Below are 27,683 nucleotides of genomic sequence, written 5' to 3' on the forward strand. Positions count from 1 at the left end.
CTACAAGGTGTAATGATGCCAAGAAATTAAATTATTCAAGATGACACTCTGTGCAGTTTTATACGACGTTGGCTGTTCCTATGAAGGAATTTCATAAAGAAGCAGAGTGGCGTACTGATATCGGTAGCTGCAGATGACAAATACGGTATTGATAGAAAGTGCCGACGCTTTGTAAGAAGGCGACAGCTGACATCTGCCTGCGAACTGCATACAAAGTGGCCGATAAAAGACGGAAGGCGCTGACGGCGTTGGAACGTGTCTATTGATGGGACCAGGGGTAGACAGACAAGCTGTTGCATATCATACATTCACCCCGGCTTGGCATATGGAATTTCTCTCTTTAAAATTATTTTCTCTAAAACTTTTAAAATGGGCCCTAATGTTCATCTAATTTGCAGTATTAGTAAGATAATTCATTCATTCATATCCTAAAGGCAAGGCCTTGTCGCTGCAACCACATTTGTCTCTCCTCTGCTGAGCGGTTCAGGCCAACATATTTTTTTCAAATTCAGCCTGTCCATCACGGAATCCAGATACTTCTTTCTCGACCTTCCTCTTCCCTTCTTACCCAGAATTTTCCCATCCAGCATAGTCGAGAGGAATGTGGTTATGTAGTAAAATAATTCCGGTCATTTAATTTTAAATACTTCGTTTAAATCACCGAACAGTCCGAAGACCTACAGGTTATCTGTTGTTGTTGTCAGGGTCATCAGTCTATAGACTGGTCCAGAAGGTTGGTTTCCTCACCTTTGGAGAGACAGTGAGTGCTGACAGTTTAAATTACTGTGAGACAGTGAAATGTTTACAGGCAGCAATACGCAGAGAACGACTTGAATTTCTCTCAAAAGTTGTTGTGTTGTTGCATAACAACACCAGGCTTCATTCAGCAAACAGCACACCTGATTTATTACGGCGCTTCCAGTGGGAGGTAATACACCGTCCTCCCTACCGCCCTGACATGGCACCTAGTGACTCTCACCACTTCGGACTGTTTAAGAAGTACACGATCTGGCTTCAGAGACTGAACGCAGATATCATCTATGCCGGAACCGACGTCTTGATTTACCATTGGAAGAAAGGGCTTGGATAAAAATGACTATGTTTGTTGAATAGTTATGCCTATCAGCGCCTTGTACTGTGTATCCTTATACATACCTGTAAAATACATTTTCTCAGTGCGAACTCTTGTTACTTTAATTTCAGAAGCCATCTTGTACATACACAGGCTGTTTTGTGAATTTACGATCAAATTGGTAACATTTCAAAATACGTCAAACTGTGTATAACCGTTGAGAACCTCTCATCTGTAGCTTGTGGACATTTCTTTCTTCAGGTAATGTAGTAGACTCTTTCTCACATATATTTTCTTCCGAGATAGATACGTTTCGCTTGTGCTTTAACCTCACTCTAAGACAGATGTTTTGACAACACTCTTATGAAAAAGGCTAGGACTGGGAAAATAGTGGCCTAAATTATGTTTCGGCCCAGAATTCGTCTGTGTCTGTGAAACCATCATCAGGCTTGTCGATGATGTCCCTCAATCTCACTCTCTCTCGAAGGCAGACTTACATTTATTCGACCAACACGCTTGGTCATGATCGGTACGCTCTGTCGTTGTTACAGTGGCCTTCACCAATGCTCTGGGGGCAATCACCATGTCTGTAATCGACGATGATTTTTATTCCCGTCTTTTTTACCAACTCCCTGAATTTGGGGGCGGTAGGATACATCCGCGGTATCTCCTACCTGTCGTAAAATGTGGCTGAGATTGCCACCTCCAGGGGATCTCAAGTTTCTAGCTATCAAGGGTCCCTTAGCTGAGTTTGACATTGTTTCCACTTACGTCTGTCAGACTACTGCCTTTAAACTTTCCTATACGACCTCCCTTAGTCAGCTTTTGTTTGTTTCCAATCCCGACGGTATTAGGTATTCGAGGCCTAGGGAGTCTTTTATTTTCACGCCCTTCGTGGCCCTTGTCTCCTTTGGCCGATACCTTCATTTTTCGAAGTGTCTGACCTCTACTTTTCCATTTCTTATTGGTGTTAGTAGAGAGTGCTTGTCCAATTGTACATCCACGTCTCTTATTACCCTTCTCCTTCGTCTGCCAACCGAGTGAATTGGGGACGCGCTTTATAATGTGTAGCTGTTAGCTTGCATTTGGTAGGCAGTGGGTTCTAACTCCACTGTCGGTAGAGCTGCAGATAGATATCCGTGGTTTCACACCAGGCCAGTGCTGGGACTGTACCTTAAAGTTGAGGCCATGGTGGCTTCCTACGCAGTGCTAGCCCCACCCTATCTCATTGTCATCATATTCGGATCCTTCGTTAAATGGTTATCGTGCTGGCCTTTTATCCAGGAGATTCCGGGTTCGATTCCCGTATGGGTTGGGGATTTTAACATTAATTGGTCAATTCCTATAGTTCAAGGGCTGGGTGTGTGTGCCGTCCTCATCATTAGAATTCAGTATATGTACGGTCTCATCCTCTCAGAGGTGCTGGTCGCCAGACCTCTTCGGAGTCTATACGCCATTAATTAATTGTAACCATAAGATATCTCTGAGAGAGTGCGACGCAAAGCGAGATCTACATTATTCAAAGATTCGGATCCCTTCCTTTTCCTTCTACTATTCGAGTAAAAATGATCACGAACACACCAACTTTATTTTTTTTTTTATTTTTTTTTTTGCTAGTTGTTTTACGTCGCACCGACACAGATAGGTCTTACGGCGACGATGGGACAGGAAAGGGCTAGGAGTGGGAAGGAAGCGGCCGTGGCCTTAATTAAGGTACAGCCCCAGCATTTGCCTGGTGTGAAAATGGGGAACCACGGAAAACCATTTTCAGGGCTGCCGACAGTGGGGTTCGAACCTACTATCTCCCGAATACTGGAACACCAACTTTATACATATGGTGGCCTTCTTACTCGGAAGTTGTAATATATGAAATAAATCCTGTGATTTGGATGAGGAATCCTTTTATTCTAGAGGTGCAGTGAACCTAGTAAATCTGAGAACGATAATTATAACTAATATTTAAAAGTAAATACTCACTGAGGTGGTTTGTTGGAGTGGCTCGACGATCGTAGTCGTTCTTCAGCAGGGAGTCGAGAATTTGCAGATGGTCCATCTTCGCTGCACGCCTGAAAAAAAAAATACACAGTTTGGGTAATTCGAAATTTTCCTCCACCCCCACCTACGTGGATTTTCCGAAAACCTGAGAAAGATGTTTCAAGAATATTTTCAACCACACACTCGCACATACTTCCAAATCGATATTCACGGCAGTAACGACACCATCATAACTTAATCTACAGTATAGCAGATTTTAAACAATGTACTTACAGTTTCACTCGTGGTAGAACAGTCATGGGTTTCACAAAAATATACTGGGACTAACTACTAGATATTTTTACTTAAAAAGCCTGATCTAAACTTATCAGCAAAATTTAACTGGTATTTTACCTTCGCCGAAGTTTTATAGTTTCACTCGCATACTGAGTGAGCGTGCATCAACGACAAACGAGGGAAAATATTTGTCACGACGTATAACACACGTTATGTTAATGAAGAATGCCACAGAACCTTCACCTATAATCCAAGAGGAATACTACAAAAAATCACCATATACCATCATCACAGACAACCAAATACAAAATATTTTTCCTTCGCGCTTAGCTGTGTTCATGCTGGGCAACCTAAATATTTTTCTGTGGCAATCGGAAAACATACGCTACACGTGCCATCAGTGAGTTGCTCGAAAAAACTGTATACATGCCAGAACCCAAGAATTAAATATATTCTGCTATAATACAATTGATTTCATAAAATGGCTCTGTTTTTATTAGCAAGACGATGTGCAAGTGGCTACAATGTTAACATATTGATAATTTTCTTGTAGTCCCTTGGAGAAAACGTACTGTAGCAGATAGAACCTTGATAAGATCTCCATTGAGTTCAAGACGGGAGATCCATTAACAACCAAACAGCCGCAGAGTAATATTTTCGGATTTAGAAATATATGTATCGGTATCGTTTTTCACCAGTTTTTCACTTCTTTTCGCCCCCATTCGGTGGATTAAAAAGATAGTGAAATAGAGTCCAAGATTCCAAATACGAGTTTGATCATCTGTAAATTGATAAGTTTTGAGATATAGAAATATCCATTTAAACAATTCACCCCCATTTATACCCCCTTAGCGATGGAATATACAAAAATCCTCTCTTAGTGAACACCTATAGTCTAAAATAAATGTATCCTTAATATTGCATTTATTTATGTCCAGTAGTTTTGACTCTGCGGTGGTCGGTCGGTCGGTCGGTCGGTCGGTCGGTCGGTCGGTCAGTCAGTCAGTCAGTCAGTCAGTCAGTCAGTCAGTCAGTCAGTCAGTCAGTCAGTCAGTCAGTCAGTCAGTCAGTCAGTCAGTCAGTCAGTCAGCGACCTTGAATTCAGAGGATGGTGGGTTAGAATGGTGGTGGTGATGATTATCCAATCAATCATCACTGATCTGCATTCAGGGCAGTCGCCGAGGTGGCAGAATCCCTATCTGTTGTTTACGTAGTCTGTTATTAAAAACTTGCAAAGGAAATTCATAGAACATCTCCCTTGGTAAATTATTCCAATCCCTCTTCCTATAAGCGAATATTTGCCGCAATTTTTCCCTCTCGAATTCCAGCTTTATGTTCTTACTAAAAAAACCCACTAAAACTTATTCGTATACTAATGTAAATCTACGCCATCTCTCCAGTGACAGCTCGGAACATGCCACTTAGTCGAGCAGCTCGTTTCCTTTTTCCCAAGTCTTTCCAGCCCAAACTTTGCAACATTTTTGCAGCGCTATTCTTTTGTCGGAAATCACCCAGATCTTATCCGGTGCTCGAATCAACTAATCCTGGTGAGGGTCCCATACACTGGAATCATATTTTAGGTGGGGTCTTTCCAGAGACTTATATGCCCTCTCCTTTACATCCTTACTACAAACCCTAAGTACAAGAGGACGTACAACTGGACAGCCATCGTCGTTTAATAGTAAAAAGAATGAAACGAAAGTGGATCAACACTTCGAAGAATTAAGAAATTGGCTAAAGAAAGGGAAGGCCCTCGAAAGGCGGGTCGGAGTTCAAGAAGTTGTGACCCAGGAAGGTCAGATCAGAAAGATAAAGGTGAGGAGTCTGGCAAAGTGGAAGCAATGACAGACTCAGCAAGGAGAACCGTGGTCGCCAACCCAAGCTCCCTCGCCTATTAACGACAGGAAGGGTATACGTGGATGCTTTCTACCGTCCTCACCCATAGGTGAATTAAGGTACGGGCAGAAGAAAGATAAGGACCACGAAGGGCGAGAACATGAAAGACGCCGTAGGCTTCGCAAACATAATATAGGGGCATTATTTTATCTATGCAGGGGATTGTCCTTCGTCCGGTCACCTGAACTGCGAGCCCGTCTCCCGCCGAGCACTTTGCCATGCCATAAGGTGGTCAGCGCTCGCCCGTCACTGAATCACACAGTGTTTTTGCACAAGATTTCCTGAACTTCGTAGTAGAAAATGGCTTTGTAACAGCACATTGAGCACTAAACACGTGAACACTTGACTAAGCTGAACCTAACACTGATAAAGCTCTCAGCAGACTGCGTTGGAGGGGAGCTTGTGGCGCCGAGAAGCGCATTATGGCGAATTACTTGGCGGGAGACAGGCTCGTAGCGCAGGCGACCGGGCGAGTAACAGTCCGCTGCATAGATAAAAGAATGTCCCTCTACCATTGCGTCAGAGAAAGAACAACAGTTGACCAAAGGAGGTGAAATATGAAAGTGAGGAGATTGTTGCAAGTAAGTCGAAGCTAGACTCAGATATGGGGACCCGGGCAGCGCCGAGCACTACGGCTAGTATTCTCTAACACCGACAGGTTATCCTGTAGTAACAAGGTCAGTACTTGGGTGAGATCTCTACTGTAGTTCTAACAAATTCGGTACAACTTCTGAGATGTCAGACAGCGAATAGTTCCCTTATGAGCTTCATTAACAAATTTAATCACTCGTCCGCAGAACTGACAATTCCGTTAGATGTGGAACACATAAAAAGTAACGTTTAGTGTGTTGTATATTTGTACGACGTCAATAATGAGTTCCGACATATCGACAGTAATTAAATTCTTTTTCGATTGATTGACATCGGCTGACAATTATCGAGTGCGACTAAGCTCCTATGGTCAATTTTCTGTCAAGTTAATGTCACATATAAATACAAAGCAGAACTTTTGTGTGTCTACCAATGTATCCAGTGTCTGTATAGGATTTGTTTCGCGAGATTGTAATTTCCTTGTTAGGTGTCTCTGCTCCTTGAACCTAAGTGGGATTTAGAGCGTGATTTAGCTCGTTAAGTCAGGCTTTTCAAACGTAGTGTTTGAGGACTAGGGAGCCCTCTTTTATCAGGGCAGACGCCCATCTTCCCTTAACCCTACTCACTAAATCGCAGGCTTTGGTAATGTAAAAACACCTGCATCTTGCCTTTTTTAAGCTGATATTACAAACTACGAGTGATTTAAAAGTTTATTTATGGCAATAATGTGTTGAGTGATGCCATGCGGGACAGAATTCATGCTTTAAAGATGAAGAAAGATTCTGAAGAATCCTCATGACTTCTTCGATTGTAAAATAAACACTTTTATGACGACCTTTTACGTGAATTTTGAGCGGGCCCCATTCAAGCTTCAAAGAGAACATTATTTAAAAATAATTTACTTTATGTTGCACCGACACAGATAGGTCTTCTGGCGAGGATGGGATAGGGAAGAGGTAGGAGTGGTAATGAAGCGGTTGTGGACTTAATTAAGGAACAGCCCCAGCATTTGCCTGGTATGAAAATGGGAAACCACGGAAAACCATATTCTGGGCTGCCGACAGTGGGGTTCGAACCCATTATCTCCCGGATGCAGGCTCACAGCTGCGCGCCCCTAAGCGCACGGCCAACTCGCCCGATATGACTGTAATAGGGACAATGAACATTCGCTTGAATGCTGCTAGGACAGCCCAAAGAACGTAGTCTGTATAAACATCTATATGTATTCAGTCCTTTGAGGATCATATTATTAACATGTTTTCTCAGTTATTCTTTCCTCCTGAGCTCCCGACATGCTAAGTACACGCTGTAACCGCGCTTCAGAGCTGCAATTCTGTATAAACGTGTCCTTAGTATGATGGTCGCATGTAACTTGAGCGGACCGGACCAATCCGCCCGAGAATTCAAGTGGAGTATTTGAAAAGTCTAAATCCGACTTATTTCTCGAAAGTTGAAATGGCCGTGTATTAAATGAATTATTCAGTACGTAAAGTATTTTAGTCTTATTGGAGAATGTACGGAAACATCAACTGACAGATAAGATGTAAGGCTTTTCAGGCGTTTGCTCTATTAACCAGCGTTTCGTCTTAGGTCTGAGACTAGACTCATCAGAGTGGGATGGGTCAGACCCTACCCACTGACGCTGGGGTGTATGCAGGTGAACTTATCAGAAGCCCATTATAAGAGGCACAATCTGATAACTGCATACGGGAGATAAATCTCCACAATGGAATTATTGCTGGTTAATAGAGCAAACGCATGAAAAGCCTTACATCTGATCTGTTTTTTGACATGCTCTATTGGTGGAAAAATATCTAATTCCCTCCATGGCAACTTAGAATTTCCATTCGGAATTGATAGGCGGGCAATAATTCCATTGTGGAGACTTATCTCCCCTATGCAGTTATCAGACTGTACCCCTTATAATGGGCTTCTGATAAGTTCACCTGCATACAACCCAGCGTTAGTGGGTAGGGTCTGGCACATCCCACTCTGATGAGTCTAGTGTTAGACCTAAGACGAAACCCTGGTTAATAGAGCAAACGCCTGATAAACCTTACATCTGATCTGTTTTTTTGACATGCTCTATTGGTGGAAAAATATCTAATTCCCTCCATGGGAACTTAGAATTTCCAAACATCAACTGATCCAAAAGGTTTTAGTAAAACATTGTAAAACACTACTCAAATATATAGAATGCCCTAGAATATTAAATGTCTGAAGAGCTGTCTAAATTATTTATTGTGAAATAACTGAAATTGAATTAAGTATAGATTTTTCCTATTCAGACAAATTTCTTTTGCTGGTATTTACTTTATGTCGCACCGACACAGCTGGGTCTTATGGCGACGATGGGAGAGGAAAGGCTTTGGAATTTGAAGGAAACGGCCGTGGCCTTAATTAAGGTACGGCCCCAGCATTTGCCTGGTGTGAAAATGGGAAACCACGGAAAACCACCTTCAGGGCACAGCCAACTCGCCCGGTATTCAGACAAATGACCAGTCGAAGAAATTCCAATACTGCCTTAAAAATGTATTTGATAATAATGAGAAACTTAAGCCCCCGTGGCTCAGGCGGCAGTGCGCCGGTCTCTCACCACCAGGTTCCGTAGTTCAAATCCCGATCACTCCATGCAGGGGCGTAGCCAAGTTTGGGGGCGGGGAGGGGGTATTACTGGGGTTAGAACCCTTCACCCATTGAAATTTTACAAAAAGAAAATAAACACAAAATGACTATGACCAGTCACCTTCCTGAAGCCAACCCTATATGGCGGGATGTAATCACTATTGCGTGTTTCTGTGGTGATTGGTAGTGTGGTGCGTTGTCTGAATATGAAGAGGATAAACACAAACACCAAAGCCCTGGACCAGAATAATTAATCCGAGGCGATTAAAACCCACGACTCAGCCGGGAATTGAACTCGGGACGCTCTGAACCGAAGGCTTCAACGCCGAAAATTCAGCCAATGAGTCGGACAACGTAATTCACTTGTATCAATGTCCTTATAATGACAGGTCTTGCATGCTTGCACCACACTCGCATAAGCACTTTCATCCACTTCCATCATAATTTTGTAACAATAACATACCCATCGACCGATCCTGGCTACGCCACTGACTCCATGTGTCATTTGTGCCGGATAAAGCAGAGGTGGGGCAGGTTTTTCTCCGGGTACTCCGGTTTCCCTGTCATCTTTCATTCCAGAAACACTCTCAAATATCATTTCATCTGTCAGTCATTACTCATTGCCCCAGAGTCCGGTTCCATGGCTAAATGGTTAGCGTACTGGCCTTTGGTGACAGGGGTCCCGGGTTCGATTCCCGGCAGGGTCGGGAATTTTAACCATCATTGGCTAATTCGCTGGCACGGGGGCTGGGTGTATGTGTTGTCTCCATCATCATTTCATCCTCATCACGACGCGCAGGTCGCCTACGAGCGTCAAATCGAAAGACCTGCACCTGTCGAGCCTGATATGTCCTCGGACACTCCCGGTACTAAAAGCCATACGCCATTTCATTTTTCATTGCCCCAGAGGAGTGCGACAATCTTAGGCTGCCGGCACAATTCGTATCCTCGCCGCTAGATGGGGTTTCATTCATTCCATTCTTGACCTAGTCGAATGACTGGAAACAGTCCAAGGAATGTTTTAAATAGTAAGAAACCTGATTTACAGAAATATTGCTCTAGTTATTGCACACGTGAGGTACTGCAAATATAAAGTGCGACCTCAACATGGGATAACATTTCGACGTGACAATGTTTACAAATCACGCTGTATAAATTCAAAATTTAGTGTAACGAAATCTTGTCCTCAATCATTCGGTCAGATACGAAGTGTGTTCAAAAAAAAGACCGAACTTTGTAAATTGCGCGCAAACCGCAACATTGAGCGAGTTGTCACTGTGGCGGCGCCTAGCGGCAACTTCTGACAACAGACCGCTGCTTTCCGCATTCCATTGCCTGCATTATCAGTTGAGTTAGAGCCTCTGAAGTGATTGCGTGGGTCACATGTTCGTCGAATTCTATAATGAAACAGCTTGAGGAACAACGCGTGTGCGTGAAGTTCTGCTTCAAAGTTGGGAAAACGTTTGTGGAAACATTTGAAATGTTGAAGCTAGCATACGGGGAGGAATGTATGAATCGTACACAATGCTACGAGTGGTTTAAACGTTTCAAAGACTGTAGAACGTCTGTCACTGAAGACCCTAGGCCTGGGCGACCTTCCACATCAACAGACGACCGCCATGTCGAGAGAGTTCGTGAAGTGATTCGTGGAAATCGTCGTTTGACAGTCCGAGAGGTTGCTGATCAGGTGTGCATCAGCGTAGGATCATGTCATGCAATTTTAACCGAAAAACTTCAAATGCGGCGCGTCAGTGCTAAATTTGTCCCTCGTTTGCTGACTGACGATCAAAAAGAGAACCGAGTCAGCATCAGTCAGGAAATGCTTGCTAACGCAGATGCTGATGACAACTTCCTGAAGAACATCATCACTGGAGATGAGACGTGGGTGTACGGTTACAATGTCGAAACCAAAAGGCAATCATCACAGTGGGTGGGGAAAGGTTCTCCTCGACCGAAAAAAGCACGAATGAGTCGTTCAAACATCAAGGTGATGCTGATTGTGTTTTTTGATTGGAAAGGCATTGTCCATCACGAGTTTGTACCCCGAGGCCAGACAGTGAACAAAGAACTGTACCAGAATGTTTTAACGCATTTGAGAGATGCTGTGCGCAGGAAGAGGCCTGAACTGTGGGAAAACAAATCCTGGATGTTGCACCATGACAATGCGCCAGCACATGCCTCTCTCTCGGTCCGCAGTTATCTGGCAAAACACCAAATTCCTGTTGTGCCCCATCCGCCCTATTCTCCCGACTTGGCTCCAGCAGACTTTTTCTTATTCCCCAAATTGAAAACCACCTTGAAAGGACATCGTTTCCAAGACATTGAAGAGATCAAGGAGAATGCGACGAGGCAACTTCGCGCCATCAAAGAAAGTGCATTCCAGGAAGCATTCCAAAAGTGGAAGAAACGTTGGCAACACGCTGTTGATAGTGCAGGGGACTATTTTGAAGGGGACAGTCTGTGAAATGATGTAAGCTACATAATAAAGTTTTTCTAGCCACAGTTCGGTCTTTTTTTGAACACACCTGAATTTTTGAAGTACTTTCTGATAGGAAATATTGGACATGGAAGAACATATGACACTCAGTGTGGCTCATATAAATATACAGGGCTGTGCTAAGCAGAAATTTAAGGTTTAGAGGTAGATTATTTGTTTTACGATTAATAATAATAATTGACAAAACAGATATTCGGTGCCCTTGGGAGAAAGATTCAACAATAACCTGGATACAATACGATACGATACGATTAATAATACAGCAATTGACAAAACAGATATTCAGGTGCCTTTGGGAGAAAGTCAACAATGACCTGGATACAATACAATACGATTAATAATACAGCAATTGACAGAAAGATATTCAGGTGCCTTTGGGAGAAAGAGTCAACAATTATCTGGATACAAGAGATCAAAAAATATTTAAATGGAAATAAAATAAGAGAGGAGAAGAGTAAACTATAGAAAGAGAAAGTCTTAAGAGTGGAAGGATTCCAAAGAAGAATGGAAAGGAAACCTGATAAAAAGTGGTATAAGGAGAGAAGAATAAAGCATAATGCAGTGATAGGCTAAAGGAAAACTTGAAAGAATGGAAGAGGAAGCAACCAGGAAGGATGAATAGAAATTGACATATGGTCCCTTGTAGGCCTCATTTTCGTCTGGCACGTGGTATTGCATCGAAGTGAAACATGGACGATAACTAGGTCAGAAAGGAAGAGAATAGAAGCTTTTGAAATGTGGTGTTACGGGAAAGTGCAGAAGGTGAGATGGATAGATGGAATAGAGAGACACTGAATCAAATTCGTGAGAGGACAACAATTTGACTACATTCGACATCTTAAGACACCCAAGTCTTGGTCAGTTAGTTTTTGACGAAAATGTAGGTGATAAGAATGGTAGGCGTAGCCCAAGGCATGGAGATGAGAAAGAGATTAAAGCAGATGTAGGATGTAATAGTTATGTTGAAATGAAAATATTTTCAAGGGATAGGGTTGGATGGAAGTCACTCAGTGATAGCTTTGTGCTGGACAAAGCGGAGGCGGGACAGGTTTTCTCCGGGTACTTCGGTTTTCCCTATCATCTTTCATTCCAGCTACACTCTCCACTATAACTTCATTTCATCTGTCAGTCATTAATCATTGCTCCAGAAGAGTGCGACAGGCTTCGGCACCGGCAATATTCCTACCTTCGCCGCAAGATGGGGGCTTGATTGATTCCATCTCTGACCCGGTGAAATGACTAGAAAACAGGCTGTAGTTTTTCATTTCATTTTCAGGGTTGGATGGAAAGCTGCATCAAACCAGTCTGTAGACTGATTAACTCAACAACAACAACAAAAAGAACAATACCTCCTTACCTGAACAATTGTGATGAACTCTATATTGGCTTTAACTTCTCCGATGTACTTCATTACAACCATTGGTTCATTTTTATTCACTTTCAACTTCCATTCTTTAAGAGAGTCAATTAGAACTTGCAACTTTTTCATTTCCTTTTCTGAATCTCCAATAATGACAATGTCATCTGCAAATCTGACACTGTTTATCCTTTCGAAATTGTATTTTGAACTTTGTCTTGTTCTTTATAATTTCAGAAGCTCCCTCGATCAGTATATTGACATTTTGTGGAGAGAGTGATGCATCCTCGTCTGACAGTTCTTGATATATGGCACATATTAAACTCAACTGATGTTTAATTTTTTGCGCTGATTTCGATACTCTTCTAATATTCGTGTCGAAGCCTATTTTACTGTATTCGTCTGGCATTAGACAGAACAGCACATGGGGCTTACACTATTAAGAAGGAGACCATTGTTACACAGTGTACTTCTGCCCCCTAAATTTCACAATGCATCACAAGCATAAATCATAGTAAATTTCAACTGGTTTACTAGTCCTAACGTTTGTCAAACATAATTCTCTAAAATAGTGGGACTGTTTATATGCCGAACTATCTACGCATCACATATTTATGTTTCCATAATACTGATTTAGTGCGTCCTATTTTTGGTACGTGAGTTCGCTAATCTCAGGCCTTGTTTGAGTAGTGTGTGTTCACTTGCTACACATATGATATGACTCGTTGCCCAATAACATTTACTGAGTATTTACACAATGCACAGTGGAATATTTGATCTAGCTGGTCAGAATTATTTACGTTATGTAATTAATTCAGAACGTGCTGATCTTCTGATTTCGAGGACCCTCAGACATGGAACAATAACTTTCACACGGTCATAAATGATTAAAACAGTTTGGCCATCTTAATTTAAGTTACATGTAACTATGATTATGCTAGTGGCTTTTACACAGATAGGACTTATGGCGACGATAGGATACGAAAGGCCTAGGAGCTGGAAGGAAGCGGCTATGGCCTTCATTAAAGTACAGCCCCAGCATTTGCCTGGTGTAAAAATGGGAAAACACGGAAAACCATCTTCAGGGCTGCCGACAGTGGGATTCGAACCCACTATCTTCCGGATGGAAGCTCACAGCCGTGCGCCTCTAACCTCACGACCAACTCGCCCGGTATTATGATTATGAGTCGGCCCCGCGGGGTGCGGCTAGTGTACCTGACTGATACCTGGAGGACCCGGGTTCGATTCCAAACCAAGTCAGGGACCTTTACTTCGATCTGAGAGCTGGTGCGAGGCAGAGTCCTGCAGCGAGGCCCAGCCCATGAGCTGCTTCAGCAGTACACTGCAATGGGCTTTGAAAGGCTCGAACAAACGAAGCCCGTGACGACATCGCACGGGCCGATCTGGGCCAGCGCTCTGTCATTCGTACGCGGTGAGCCAAGAACAGCGCTGTGGTAGTTCTATGGGCTGACTGCTTCAATGTGTACAGTGTACTGCGTGTCACCGAAGTGCGTTGCAATACGGTCGAGTGGAGCCGATCAAATTTGCTGTGGTTTTCAGTTTGACTTCTCCGCCTATCCTGTTATCGGAAACTAATGTGGACTGTAATTCCAAAAGAAACGAAACCGTGGCAAAAATCGTGAAGTAAAAAAAAAAGAAGCAACAAACGAACTAAAAACCGCACAAAACAAGACTTCTGAACGGGATACTAAACGTAAAAGTCGTATTTGCTTGGTATTCAAGCCTGCAGTTGACGGTGATGGGAAAGACGTTAATTTTGTGTGCTGTACGATCTGCGGTGAACTTTATGTACACACTAGCAGTTACTCGCGGCTTCTCCCGTGGATTTCGTAATTTGATAAAAGTAACCGTTCCTCGGTACTGTACTAAGACATTATCTGAAAATCCCTGAAGTATAAAACCTCACTGAAAAACTGAGTTTCATTTACCCCAGAAACTCTTTGTAAACAAAGTTTGTCGTATTGCCTTTTGGGGCTGAGATTACCATGCGACATAGAACTGTACACGTGAGAACGTCTTCTCTCAAGAAAAAAAAAACTACGTTTCTTTATATTTAAAGGAGATTACAAATACGTATTTCCACATCTGTAACATCTTCAAATTTTGAGATATAAGCATCCGCATAAAAAGAATTTAACCCCTTTATCAGCCCTTCCTCCACCCCCTCCTACGTGGATTTTCCAAAAACAAAAAAGAGAGACATGTCTCTTTATTTTTAAAAGAGGTTATAAATACCACTTCACATCTATAACATGTTAATTTTTGGAGATATGTTGTAGATATGCTCAGGGATTATGTATACAAATTTTGATTGGCAGCTATGCCCAAACGTACACACACAATCGCGCTACTGTTGCCATGATTACGGTAGTTCATTTCCTTATCCGATTCAGAGAGCAGGGGTAGTGTAGTGCCAATATCTCCATAACGGTCGGTTTCAGGGCCATAAAAAAAGGTTTCGGGCCCATAGGGCTTACCGAGATTTGTTTTTTGGGTCAAAGGGCTTAAAATGAGCTTAGTGCTGTCCTTGCACGACAAATTCGATATTTCGCCTATATTAGCCTATTATTTTTATGCCTTCCCTGTCGCCCCCACCTCGAATTGTTTTGAAAATAAAATACAGCCCATGTCCCTCAGGGATAATGTATATTTGCATTAGTAAAAGGATATTTAGAATCGGTCCAGTAGTTTCTGAGATTACCCTCCAGATATACACAAACTAACAACATTCGCGCTCTCTCTTTATTATATTAGTGTAGATTAAAGGTTTGCCTGCTGCCATTTCTGATGGATACAGTACTTTTGTATCCATCTCTTGGCACAGGCCAGAGTAAAGTGTAGCTTCCACCGAAGTCCCAGTCTCATCCATGGCTGTGACAATATGGAAGCTGCTGGGGTATGGGTGGTGCTGAGTAATGACATTCAGAGCACGACTAGTGCATCTGAGTGTTATGAAAGGTGTTGCTCATAGGGTCAGTCGTGCTGCAATAGCACTTTCTGACCCAGTGAGGAAAGCAATGGCAAACTACCTCACTGCTCGTCTTGCCTAGTACGCCTCATTTTGGTGCTGCCATTGGTTTTTGCGGTTTCCTTATAACCGCCATAACTTTTGGTGGTGCTATTGGAGGATCCAGTCAGCCTCTGGGCTGATGACCTAAAAGACAGACAGACAGACAGACAGACAGACAGACAGACAGACAGACAGACAGACAGACAGACAGACAGACAGACAGACAGACATACAGACAGACAGACAGACAGACAGACAGACAGACAGACAGACAGACAGACAGACAGACAGACAGACAGACAGACAGACAGACAGACAGACAGACAGATTAAAGGAGTCGGACTGATTTTGTCTTTTTTATGATTAGATAAAAACTTACAATGAACGAGGTGTGCTTGAATGACGAGCATTCTAATGTTTCAGTGTCCGGCTCCATGGCTAAATGGTTAGCGTGCTGGCCTTTGGTCACAGGGGTCCCGGGTTCGATTTCCAGCAGGGTCGGGAATTTTAACCAACATTGGTTAATTTCGCTGGCACGGGGGCTGGGTTAATGTGTCGTCTTCATCATCATTTCATCCTCATCACGACGCGCAGGTCGCCTACAGGAGTCACATCAAAAGACCTGCATCTGGCGAGCCGAACATGTCCTCGGACACTCCCGGCACTAAAAGCCATACACCATTTCATCAGACTCCACGACTATGCCACAACCTGCCAAAGTAAAGTGACAATATGGACTTCATGGACTGACGTTCATGATGGTCCTATTCCAACAGATGAGCTGGAAAGATATTAAAGCAAAATTGTGGAAAGCAAGAAGATAGATATAGTATCCTATTGGAGATCAAATGGACAAAACTATCCAACCTTTCACCAGATCGGTAAGAAAGTAATATGTATGCAAGCATCATGTTCAGCTTCAGAGATAAATTGCAGTTCAGCGGCCTTCATTATCAACGCACGACAATGCTGATGCTCTTCTTTTCATTCACAGTAATTCCATTCCACCACATTAACAATGACCAATAAACTACTCACACTAAGTAAAAGCTATGTTCAGGATTGTTTTTATTGTTGGCAAATTGCACGTCATTTCTGTTTATATTTTATTTTGAGGTAAACGCGAATGAAGTCCTATGAATATGCTTCGTGTTATTTAGACTCATTTTCAGTTAACTTGATGTCAATTACAAACGAATACTAGTTTATAATAAAGTTTCTGTTTGTTTTCAATTATTATTATTATTATTATTATTATTATTATTATTATTATTATTATTATTATTATTATTATTATTATTATAGTGCAGGAGAAATCTCTACCGTTTAATTTCAAAATGCGATTAGCCTACTTTGCAATATGTTAGTAGCGTACGGAATTCGTAGAGTGAATGATCCGAATAGTAGTGTGACGTGAACATTTCGTTGTGCACAGCGCACATGTTATTGTGGAGAAATACTCAAGGTTATTCCACGGAGCCCGCCCAGTGCGGAGGATTGCGGTGGGCCGTATGAGCCCAGTGCTGTGGGCTAGTACGCTGCCGCGTCAGAAAAAGAAAGGCACTGCACGGGCTGGGCTGCCGGAGCCCGTGGGTTCGAAGTGCTGCGCGGTGGGTCTGGCTGCAGGAGTCTGGTGCGAGGTCTACTCAGTCTACATGATTACAATTGAGGTGCTATCTGACGTGAGATAGCGGTCCCCGTTTAGGAAACCAAGATACCGGGCGAGTTGGCCGTGCGGTTTGAGTCGCGCGGCTGTGAGCTTGCATCCGGGAGATAGTGGGTTCGAATCCCACTGTTGGCAGCCCTGAAGATGGTTTTGCGTGGTTTCCCATTTTTACACCAGGCAAATGCTGGGGCTGTACCTTAATTAAAGCTACGGCCGCTTTCTTCAAATTCCTAAGCCTTTCCTTCCCACTCCTAGGCCTTCCCTATCCCGTCGTCGCCATAAGACCTATCTGTGTCGGTGCGACGTAAAACAACTAGCAAAAAAAAAAAAAAAGAAAAGTAAACCAGTAATAACGGCAGAGAGGATTCGTCGTGCCGACCACATGACACCTCGTAATCTGCAGGCATTAGGGCCGAGCAGCGGTCGCTTGGTAGGCCATGGATCTTCGGGGCTGTTGCGCTACGGTCTTTTTGAAACTATGATTATAGAACATAAGTCATAACAAGATCGGGTGGAGAATGTTTTTGATGCGGGTACTATCTGCGTACGACGAGAAGTCGCGGCAGCTTGTAGGTATGGCACGAGTAACAGATACTACACTCTTAGCTGCAAACATCAGTCGTGGCAGAGAATGCGAGCTCTCTGAACCAATGTATATTCATTATTAAACCGTTAATTATGCAGTACATAGAGAAAATGTATAAGTAAGGCACAATTGCTCTACCACTTTGAAATATCACGACAGCACCTTAATTTGCAAGACTCACCGTGGACGAAACATATGATTGACTGTCAGGCCTTGAGACTTGAGATTGGCTCCAAATACTTTACAGCTTGTTGTTTTCAGCGAGAAAGTCGATAGTGCTGCTACCTATATGGCTTGCTGTGACCAACTCATCAATCTGTATGATTCTTGGCGCACTGCCGCGTTGTTTATAATTTATCAGTGTTTGTCACTAAATAATCTTACATTGCAGTTATATTCCAAGAAAAGTGTTACGTACTGAACAAATTACCCAGCAGATAATGGGCATGGGAACTGATAAGGACCGCAAGTTTAAAAAGAAGTAGTGACCTCGCATCTGTGTTGAGGTTAAATTCTATGCCCCTTATATTAACAAAATCAAATACTCTACTGAAATGTTGGTGGGACGTAAAACTACTAATATTAACAAATATGGATTTCTAGTACCGGTATACTCAAACTTGAGGGTCCACATTGTTAAATAGTACCGTAAATTTCACAATCGAGAAATTGTGGGCCTTTAGCGTAATGGTTATTGCGGTAGTCTTGAAACTGAAAATTGAAGGCCATGAGTTTCGAATCCAGTCACCTTTTTTACTGTATAATAATAATAATAATAATAATAATAATAATAATAATAATAATAATAATAATAATAATAATAATAATAATAATAATAATAATAATAATTTTATTTACGCCCCACTAAGTACTTTTACGGTTTTCGGAGACGCCGAAGTGTCGGAATATAGTCCCGCAGGAATTCTTTTACATGCCAGTAAATCTAACTACACTAGGCTGAAGTATTTGAGCACCTTCAAATACCACCAGACTGAGCCAGGATCGAAGCTGCCAAATTTGTATAAGAAGGCAATCACATCAACCGTCTGAGCCACTCAGCCCGGCGTAAAAAAATAATTTCAGTGTATTATTGGCATAGGCTTGAGCACAGTCCAACTAATTTAATACGTGTGTATGGTAATTCTTCATGCATAAATTTGTGAAGGAGACTTTAGGAAATTTTGAACACTTCTTTCTTGTTAGGAACATCGTAGTTCACTCACGTAACCCCAATATGTGTTATACAACGTTGTATACAGGCTACTGTATTACACTGCTGTTTATAGAAAGTGAAACACCAAGACTGAGAGCTGTGATCACAATGCAATTTATTCCACAGAGTAGGGACATGACAAGACACGAATGATTACAATTACAGAACTGTACATGTACGGTGACCGTGGAAATTCAGTACGGCGTAGCTCCACAACGCGCTGCAATCAGAGCCACTAGACATCGTGGCATGCAATCAAAGAGCACCTGAATATGCTGCTGGGGAATACTCTGCCACGCAGTTTGTAGGCGCGTCCATAAATCATCAACAGTGGCTGCAGGAGGACCTGAACGAACAAGGTGCCGACCGACCATATCCCAGACATGTTCAATGGGTGACATATCCGGCGAACGGGCAGGCCAGGGAAGCAGTGGTATCCGTCGTTCTTCGAAGAAGGCTTGCACATTCCTCGCCACATGCGGCCGGGCATTGTTGCTGGAATATGGCGTCTGGAACGGCCTGCAGGAGGGGCAGTGCCTCAGGCTGTAAAACCTCCCTGGTGTAGCGGTAGCTGTTCAGATTGCCCTCAAGGCGTAGGAGGCGAGATCGCATGTTATATTCAATTGCGCCCCAAACCATCACACTTGGCGTTTGTCCGCTGTGCCGCTCAACAATACAGTCTGCCCGATGGCGTTTACCACGGCGGCGTCTAACGTGTATGCAGCCATCACTGTAAGACAAGTTGAAGCGGGACTCGTCCGAAAATACTACATTTTGCCACTCAGCACGCCAGTGTCGGTGTTCACGTGCCCATTGCAGTCTATGGCGTTGGTCGTTACTGGTCAATGAAATCCGGCGCAATGGCATGCGTGCCACCAGTCCGGTCCTCAGAAGACGGCATCGAACCGTCGATGCAGACATGCCCACACCCGTTGCAGTGCTTCAACATCGAGCCAACACCGTGGACAAAGCTGTTCTGTCCGTTACGGCAAAGCGGACAAGATGGCGGTCATCTCGCGCTGTGCTCACATTGTGTCGGCCAGTACCCTGTCGGCGCTGTGTAAAGCCCTCTTCTTTCCACTGGTTCCACACACGTCTCACCGTTGAAGCAGCGTACTCTGTACGAGCCGCAATATCACGGTACGACAGACCCATCTCCCGGAGCTCTATCGTTCTGCCACGTTCGAACGCACTCACATGCTGATATTCCCTTCTGTGATGTCGGCGAGACATAGTGGCACTTATGTACACGTTTCCACTTCGTATGACGGCTCTGCACTGACTGAGCGTTGCGTAACACTGCCCTGACCGGTCACACACAGAAGAGCACTGCTGGGCCTACGTGCACGCCATCTCTCTGCAATTTTAAACACTTATTAAGGTTCCACTGCTCTACACGTCCTCTGATTTTGGCATGCTTCAGATCATTGCTTCTGAGTGTTTCACTTTCTACAAACAGCAGTGTATGTATTTCTGTCTTCACAGGTAAAACAGAAAATTCGAAGTGCAGCAAAAGCGAGATAGCAGCGTGAGGTGTGTTCCCCTGTAGAGTTCGGGAAGATCGGCCGTACCGAAGAAGGAGAAGAAGAAGAAGAAGTCAAAATAATGGACCAGAACTCCTATCCTTAATTACAGCTTCCTTTTCCCAAAATCTTAATAATCATGGATGTTGTTAAGTTATCTGCCCCCTCTGGCGCTTTGGCAGAATGGGTAGCGCTTTGTGCCATCCCCCCTTTTATGATACCTTCATTCTTCGGAGTGTTGGACATCTTCCACTTCCCTTCTGATTAGTGTTAATAGAGGAAGAGTGTCCAATTGTACTTCCTGTTAAAATACCACCATCATGGAATGGTTAGCGTACTGGCCTTCGGTTCAGATGGCCCTGGTACGATTCCCGGCTGAGTCGCAGATTTTACTTCCTGTAGATCGATGGCTACGGGTTTATATTCGTATTCATATGCATCTTCAAATATATACAGTACGACATATCACACGAAAACAACCACAGAAACACGCAATAGTGAGTACGGTTCTCTCCACATATGATTGCTGTTAGGAAAGGCATCCGGCCGGAAAACTAGGCTAAGTCCATACAAAATCCTGCGCTAGGCAATTGACAAAAGGCTGGAAAGAAGAGGAGAGAGTACTTGTTAAATATTTCCCCCAGAGTCTGGGTGGATCCTCAAACAAATTCTGCTTTATACTTTTTAAGACATAGCGAAAGGCACGGCTAACATAATGCTCGTTTGGATGTTTATGTATGAGGCATTTCATATTTTAAAATGTCATTCTTTATTATTATGATTATTCAATTATTTTAACAAAAATATTTCTAATGAGTGTAGTGCATTCCTCTCAACTATAGCATAGACAAGTATGCAGTTCACACCAACATGCTAGTTGTCACCACCATCGCTGTTCGCACTTCACTCAATGCTGTTGAGATAGAGCTGTCCGGTATTGGTGTATTCAAGTATTTGTTAGCGCATGCGCCAGAGCCATGCTTACCCCTCGCACCTCTTACTCGGCATTCACGCGACTTCTCGACAGATAACCATAGTACAGGGCCTCTCAGAGTGCAAGCACTGTGCACGTTGCAAAGACGACTTCCCTTGGTTGACCAGAGTGCAGACCCCTACTCCTCGATTTGGAGCAATAGCGCTGTCTCTCTCCTTCCCCACGCCTGTCTGGTTCGCTCTCCCTGTCTCCCTCTTCCTCACTTGTTCCGTAACGCTCCAAATCCGAGCCGAGTTGAGCCGAGTAGCCCAGAGGCGAAGCGTTGGTCCGAGCGGAGCCGAGCGGGACCGATGCACAGTGCACGGAGCTCTTGCGCCTCGATCTGCACGCGTGAGATTTTGGGCGTTTGACAGGCCCTGCCATAGTAGGTAGTTGTCAAATATCTGATAACTGTTCGTAGATGACATTTCACTTATTTATTTAGCGCTTGGAAACACATTGCACAAACATTTATTATCTATTTACATATTAATCTATACACTGAGTCACAAACACACATCTAGATTTGTGATGTATTCAACAGCCTTATCAATTGCGAAGAGGAACTCCTGCGTGTCGCCATGGAATGCTCATAATGGGCGCACCTGGACAATGTGTGAACCGTTTGCCGTTCAGCACCACAATCACAGCGCGGGGAGGATGTCATCCCCCATTTATGTAGAGAATCAGCGCATCATCCACAATTAGTTTTTATTCTGTTCAGAGTGACCCAATCTTTTTTCTTTGGAGGACTTATTGCCAATTACAACTTGAAAGCTTCTGTTGCTCTGATTGGAGGTCACTAGATTTCCGATCTTCAGACAGAGTACTGCGTTTGGTCGTCTTCTAAAGAGGTTATTCAAAAACCAAGACGTCATTGTCAATAAATAATATATATGTTTACAACTCTTAATTATACGATGTGGCTTCAAGAGCTCGTACGAGAAACTTTATTTAACTGCCAGGTGTGAGGATACACATAGTAGCAGGACACTTTTTAAAAAAATATATATTTTTAGACTTTTTTATTTTTACCGATATTTTTTTTCTAATTCTTTCCTTGTTTTCGTTTCATTTTCTGCTTAAGGACGACACACACACCCAGTCCCCAAGCCAGCGGAAATAACCAATTAAGGTTAAAATCCCCGACCCGGCCGGGAATCGAACCCGGGGCTCCTTGAACCAAAGGCCAGCACGCTAACCATTCAGCCACGGAGCCGGACACTGATAGGCATTACTATTCAATACACTCACGATTATTGTCCAAGCACTTGTTCCAACGGCACAGCAAAGCATTGATGCTAGCATGGAAGGAATCTGCGTCTAGTCCCTGAAGCCCGTCATGATGGCATAATGAACAGCAGTATAGTCGCTGAATCGTTCATGGAAAGGATGGAATTCGCTGGTCCAGAATCTCCCACCGGAAGTGCGGTAACAACTCACGTGTACTGTTCGCAGCGTGTGGCCTGGCGTTGTCGTGCAACAACACAACACCTGTTGAGAGAAGTCCATGTTATTTTCCGCTAATTGCTATACACAAGCACTCTACTGTGTCACAATAACTGTCAGCATTCACTGTAGCTCCCATGGTGAGATGATCAATCATCTGGACCATCCTCCCTACAGCCCTTACATGGCACTAAGTGATTTCGATATCTTTGGACTGTTGAAGATACACCTGGATGGTAAGCGCTTCAGTGACCATACGGCCGTTCAGCAAGGACGTAGCTCACGGGCTCGACACAGATTTCTTCGATGCCGGCCATCGATGGCTTGGAGTTCAATTGGTAAACTGTTTGGACAAGAATGGTGACTATGCTGAAGAGTAATGCGTATTAGTGTCATACTAGAGGGTCTTTCACTCAAAGTGGGTCCGGCGCAGCGCAGCGGGTGGATGGGCGAGCTGAAGATAAGACGAGCACAAGGCAACTCGCTGAGCTTGGGACCGGTAGAGTGCCCGTATGAATCGCATGTAAATAACAAGCACACCTAATAACGCTTAATTAAAGTAAAATAATTTCTCACCTTGTTACAGAAGATGTTGAAAATCTCCTCCACCTTCATCTACATATTTCTGGCTTCATCTAAGGAAACTTTCATTCATACGCATTAGTTCATCTACTCGAGGTAGCCTCAATGTCTATCGTGATATTTTGTTTGAGTTCATCAAGAATGTGAGGGTTTGTTGCATAAACCTTGTTTTTCAATTTTTCCCATAAATAAAAATCGCACACCCAAAGATCTGGGGATCTTGTGGGCCACAATCGTTTACTAATTACCCTGTAGTCAAAAATTTCCTCCATTAACCATAATAACTCGTTAGCCGTACGTGCGGTTGCCGAGTCTTGCTGGAAATATCCAGACTGGCATTCATTTCCCGTCAATTGTTAAAAATGCTACGAGAACGTAATTCCTCTATCCCTGCCCAGTAATTGTGGTTCCAAAATATATAGACCCTATTATCCTGTCTGCAGTTACTGCCGCCAATACTCCCATTTTTACACTCCAGATGAACTCAAACAAAATATCACGAGAGAAACTGTGGCTATCTCGAGTAGATGAACTAATGCGTATGAATGAAAATTTCCTCAGATGAAGCCAGAAATGTGTAGATGCAGGTGCAGGACATTTTCAACATCTTCTGTGACAAGGTGAGAAATTACTTTACTTTGGTTATGCGTTATTATGTGTGCTTGTTATTTACATGCGATTCATACGGTTGCTCCCTGGATCTCATACTCAGCGAGTTGCCGTGTGCTTGTCTGACCTGCAGCTCGCCCATCTACCCGCAGCACAGCGCCGGCCCACCGGCCGGCCCCACTTTGAGTGAGAGACCCTGTACTATGTATACTTATATCTGTTGTATTAAAAAAAAACTCCATGACACTATAGCCCTTGGAGGGCCTTGGCCTACCAAGCGAGCGCTGCTCAGCAAACTTACAGTAAAAAGGCAAGACCGTCTAATGAATATGGGTGTCTTGGTCGAGGCGTAGAGCATTTTGTCGATGATTATCAAATATAGACTTAGATGGCCGGCCACGTCTCCCGCATGCTAAACACGCTTTGCAAAGCAAGTTATTTTTTTCTCTTCTTCTTTTTTACGTTACACTGCCACAGATAAATCTTATGGTGAGGATGGAACAGAAAACGGCTAGGAGTGGGAAGGCAACGGCCGTGGCTTTAATTAAGGTACAGCATTTTCCTGGTGTGAAAAGGGGAAAAGCACGGAAATCATCTTTAGGGCTGCCGACAGTGGGTTTCGAACCCAATATCTCCCGAATGCAAGCACACAATTACGTGCCCTTAACCGCACGGCCATCTCACCCGGTTGATGTAGTCTCTCAATTGAAGAAAGGATGACGCTGATAGGACAGCAAAATCGATACCAGGGTGTTCTAAAGTTGAATATGAAGAAATAATGAATTGAAATTTGCAGCTGGGAATCGTATTGCCGTTGAAGGCGCACAACATTTTCAATTGCAGCGACGAAGGCACGAATCCGATAAAACAAAGCGTAGAAAAGAGTTGTAAGAAATACTTACCGAAATTGAAATATGAACGCCAAGACCATAAGTAAAACTAACAGTGCTCAATTATATACGCGAGCGCTTTTGTAAAGAGGAAAGGTTGTCACATTCAATATTCATTTCGTCCAAAATGTCATTGATATTTCATTAGATAATTGACTTCAGTTCAACATCTGCTTTAGTGAAGAAAGGCAGGAGAGTTTCAACCATTCAATTAAAGGACTTTAAAAAAAATTGTTCTCTATGAAAGGGGCGCGAATATACAAGGTGTTTAAAAATGGTGTCTAATTTCCCAATGGGAATGTCTCTTGGTCATGGCCATCCATGAATGGTTGCTGATTTCAGATTTATTTTGTTTAGGTTATGGAAAATAACACAATAGATATGAAATAAAATAAAATGTCAGTTTGGGTTGTAACAATCTAAAAAGGAAAACAATCAACTGGGCACCTGAAATATTCAAAATTTTATATCTGAATTTTCCACTCACTCTATAGCCATTCTACAGGCTTTAGCAAAGCCCTGTTACGACATTCGGTAACAATATGCTGGATACTCTGTTTTTTCACTCCATAGTCACAGTTAGGCGAAGTACAGCAGGGAGCCACGTCTCGCATGTATGGTCCGTACCCTGTTAAGGGCAACCCACGTTTTACGTCTCAGATCAAAACCTGCTGGTGCATGCTGGATATTAAGCAGAGAATGCCACTCCTTCGGAGCTACATTGTTCCATTCCTGTCTCCATTATACTGAAGCGTTAAACCCTCTGTTGGTCAGTTCTTTCACTTTGAGTACAGGCGGGGAACGTAATTTCATGTCTTCATATATGGTAAGACCGACGTTCGCTGATATTTTTGTGAACTCACGGATAAGATTATTAAACCTCCTTGTTCTTGGAGGTTCAATATGGCTCAATACGGGTATTGCAAGAAATCGGCTTCATTTCCCGTATCAAATCCTATTTACAATAAATCAATAACAGTAAATTTCCACATTTTTGATATTTATATTTACATTCAGCAAATCAATCAATCATATACAGTACATGTTTCATTCCATTTGGAACATTTTTAGCTGTATTACAACGCTTACGTGAAATAATGAAGTATTTATCTTCTTAAGAACATCTTAATAAGTACCTTGTTTTCTTTAAAATCTCTGTGAATTAAAAAAAATTGAAATAAATTAAAATCAATGTGGATGGTTTAATGGGTGGTGAAATGGGAGGGAAATGGACTTACTTATTTTAACCTATTTTAAAACTATATCTATTCATTGGAACATATGTTATAAAAATGTTTTTGTTTCCCCCACTTTTCACTGTGTTATATGATATTCTGCTTGTCTACTAATAAAAAGTTTTAGAAACATATTTTTCCCTTGTCACTGTTCTATATTTTACTAGGATGTTCCCTTCATTTTATCCTTCCAAGGCGAATGTTGTTTGTTTTAATTTTATAAAAGTTCGGTCCAAAGTAACTCCAAGATACTTTGATTTGGGGTTGTGTGATAGAGGCACGTCATTGAGTGAGACGTTCAAGGTAACACTGGCTTCTCTGTTGTTGAGGTAGAAGAAGCAGATTTCTGTTTTACTGATGCTTGGTATCAGAAACCACTTTTGGAAGTATCCACACGAATCATTAAGGTCTGCATTTAGGATTTATTCTGTGACTTTCACAGTGGACTGTTGAGCAAGGTCATCAGCATAAGGAAATTGACGGGAGGTAGTAGAAGGGATATCTGCAATATATAGGTTGAATAACAAACGGGAAAACACAGCTCCTTGAGGCAGCCCATTATTGATTTCAGATGACCGCCAGCTATAAAACATAGCCAGCACGGTTGCTAGGTAAAACTTCCGTCACATACAAATTTGTTACATGATGCTATTTATTTACACATTTTCGTATGATCCCCACGTCTAAGACATATTTATGTAAAAAAAGTAACGGAACACATTGCCTGGTCTTCTGATCGTCCTTACACAATGACATGCTCTACATGGCGTCTCTCATTGTCCATTATGCACTGTATGCTGTCAATGATGCGTGTCGGCATGTCAGCAAATTGATCTGGAGCTATTCCATATAACACAGACACAATGTTTGCCTTCAAGTCGTGTTACCGGATGAAAACACTGTTCTTTTAACATGCCCCACACTACGTGAGGTCGATCTTCTGATGGGATAGTAGGGAAAGGCTAATAAATTGGAGACACTATTTAGAAAGAGTTTCTAGGGGAACGGTACTTTATCACGGGCAATGTGCGGTGTGGCCCTATCTTGCATAAATGACCTGCTGTTTAAAATCCAAACCTCTGTACTGACAGGAAGTCTGTAAATCCGCATGGAAGTGGATAAGGACATTGTTGTATACAAGGAACTTGGTATACAGTAACACAACATAAAGTTTATTGCTTCAATAGTTTTATACGGTATTTACAAGAAATATAATGAAACTTGTCTTGAAGCTTGATTAATTCCACGCAGTTAATGCTGTTATTAAATGATAGACTGAAAGTATGTGGCACAAATATACATTTACAAAGAGAGAGTCCTATATACACATATACACCTATCTTGAGGAGATAGTCTATTCCACTGGGAAATGTCCTTGGATAGTCGAAAACTATCTGTTGAGGGATAACAAGTGTAACTTGTAGAGAGAGTCACGTTAATATAATGCTAGTATTGGACTTAGACTTGCAAGGAACTTGCATCAATATCTTAATTCGCAGAATGCTAAGAAAGTCGTCGGAGCACTGGTGAGGACTTGAGAGTGTAGCAGAATGCTTGACTCGGGGCTCGACGTGGCTACGGGAATCAGGGAAGATGAGGCAATGTCCGGAGGTGAGA

The 27,683-nt window shown here is 42.8% G+C and overlaps 1 protein-coding gene across 1 annotated transcript in view; it reads right to left on the minus strand.

Annotated features, from left to right (window-relative positions):
* Window positions 1-27,683, minus strand: part of LOC136881056 (glycine receptor subunit alpha-3) — an 865,119-nt gene that overhangs the window by 387,952 nt on the left and 449,484 nt on the right. The window contains exon 2 of the mRNA XM_067153659.2: window positions 3,050-3,138. Within this exon, the coding sequence (XP_067009760.2) occupies window positions 3,050-3,138 (89 nt within the window). The remainder of the gene's footprint in view (window positions 1-3,049; window positions 3,139-27,683) is intronic.

Source organism: Anabrus simplex, chromosome 9 (genome assembly GCF_040414725.1).
Source record: "Anabrus simplex isolate iqAnaSimp1 chromosome 9, ASM4041472v1, whole genome shotgun sequence".
NCBI classification, from domain to species: domain Eukaryota; kingdom Metazoa; phylum Arthropoda; class Insecta; order Orthoptera; family Tettigoniidae; genus Anabrus; species Anabrus simplex.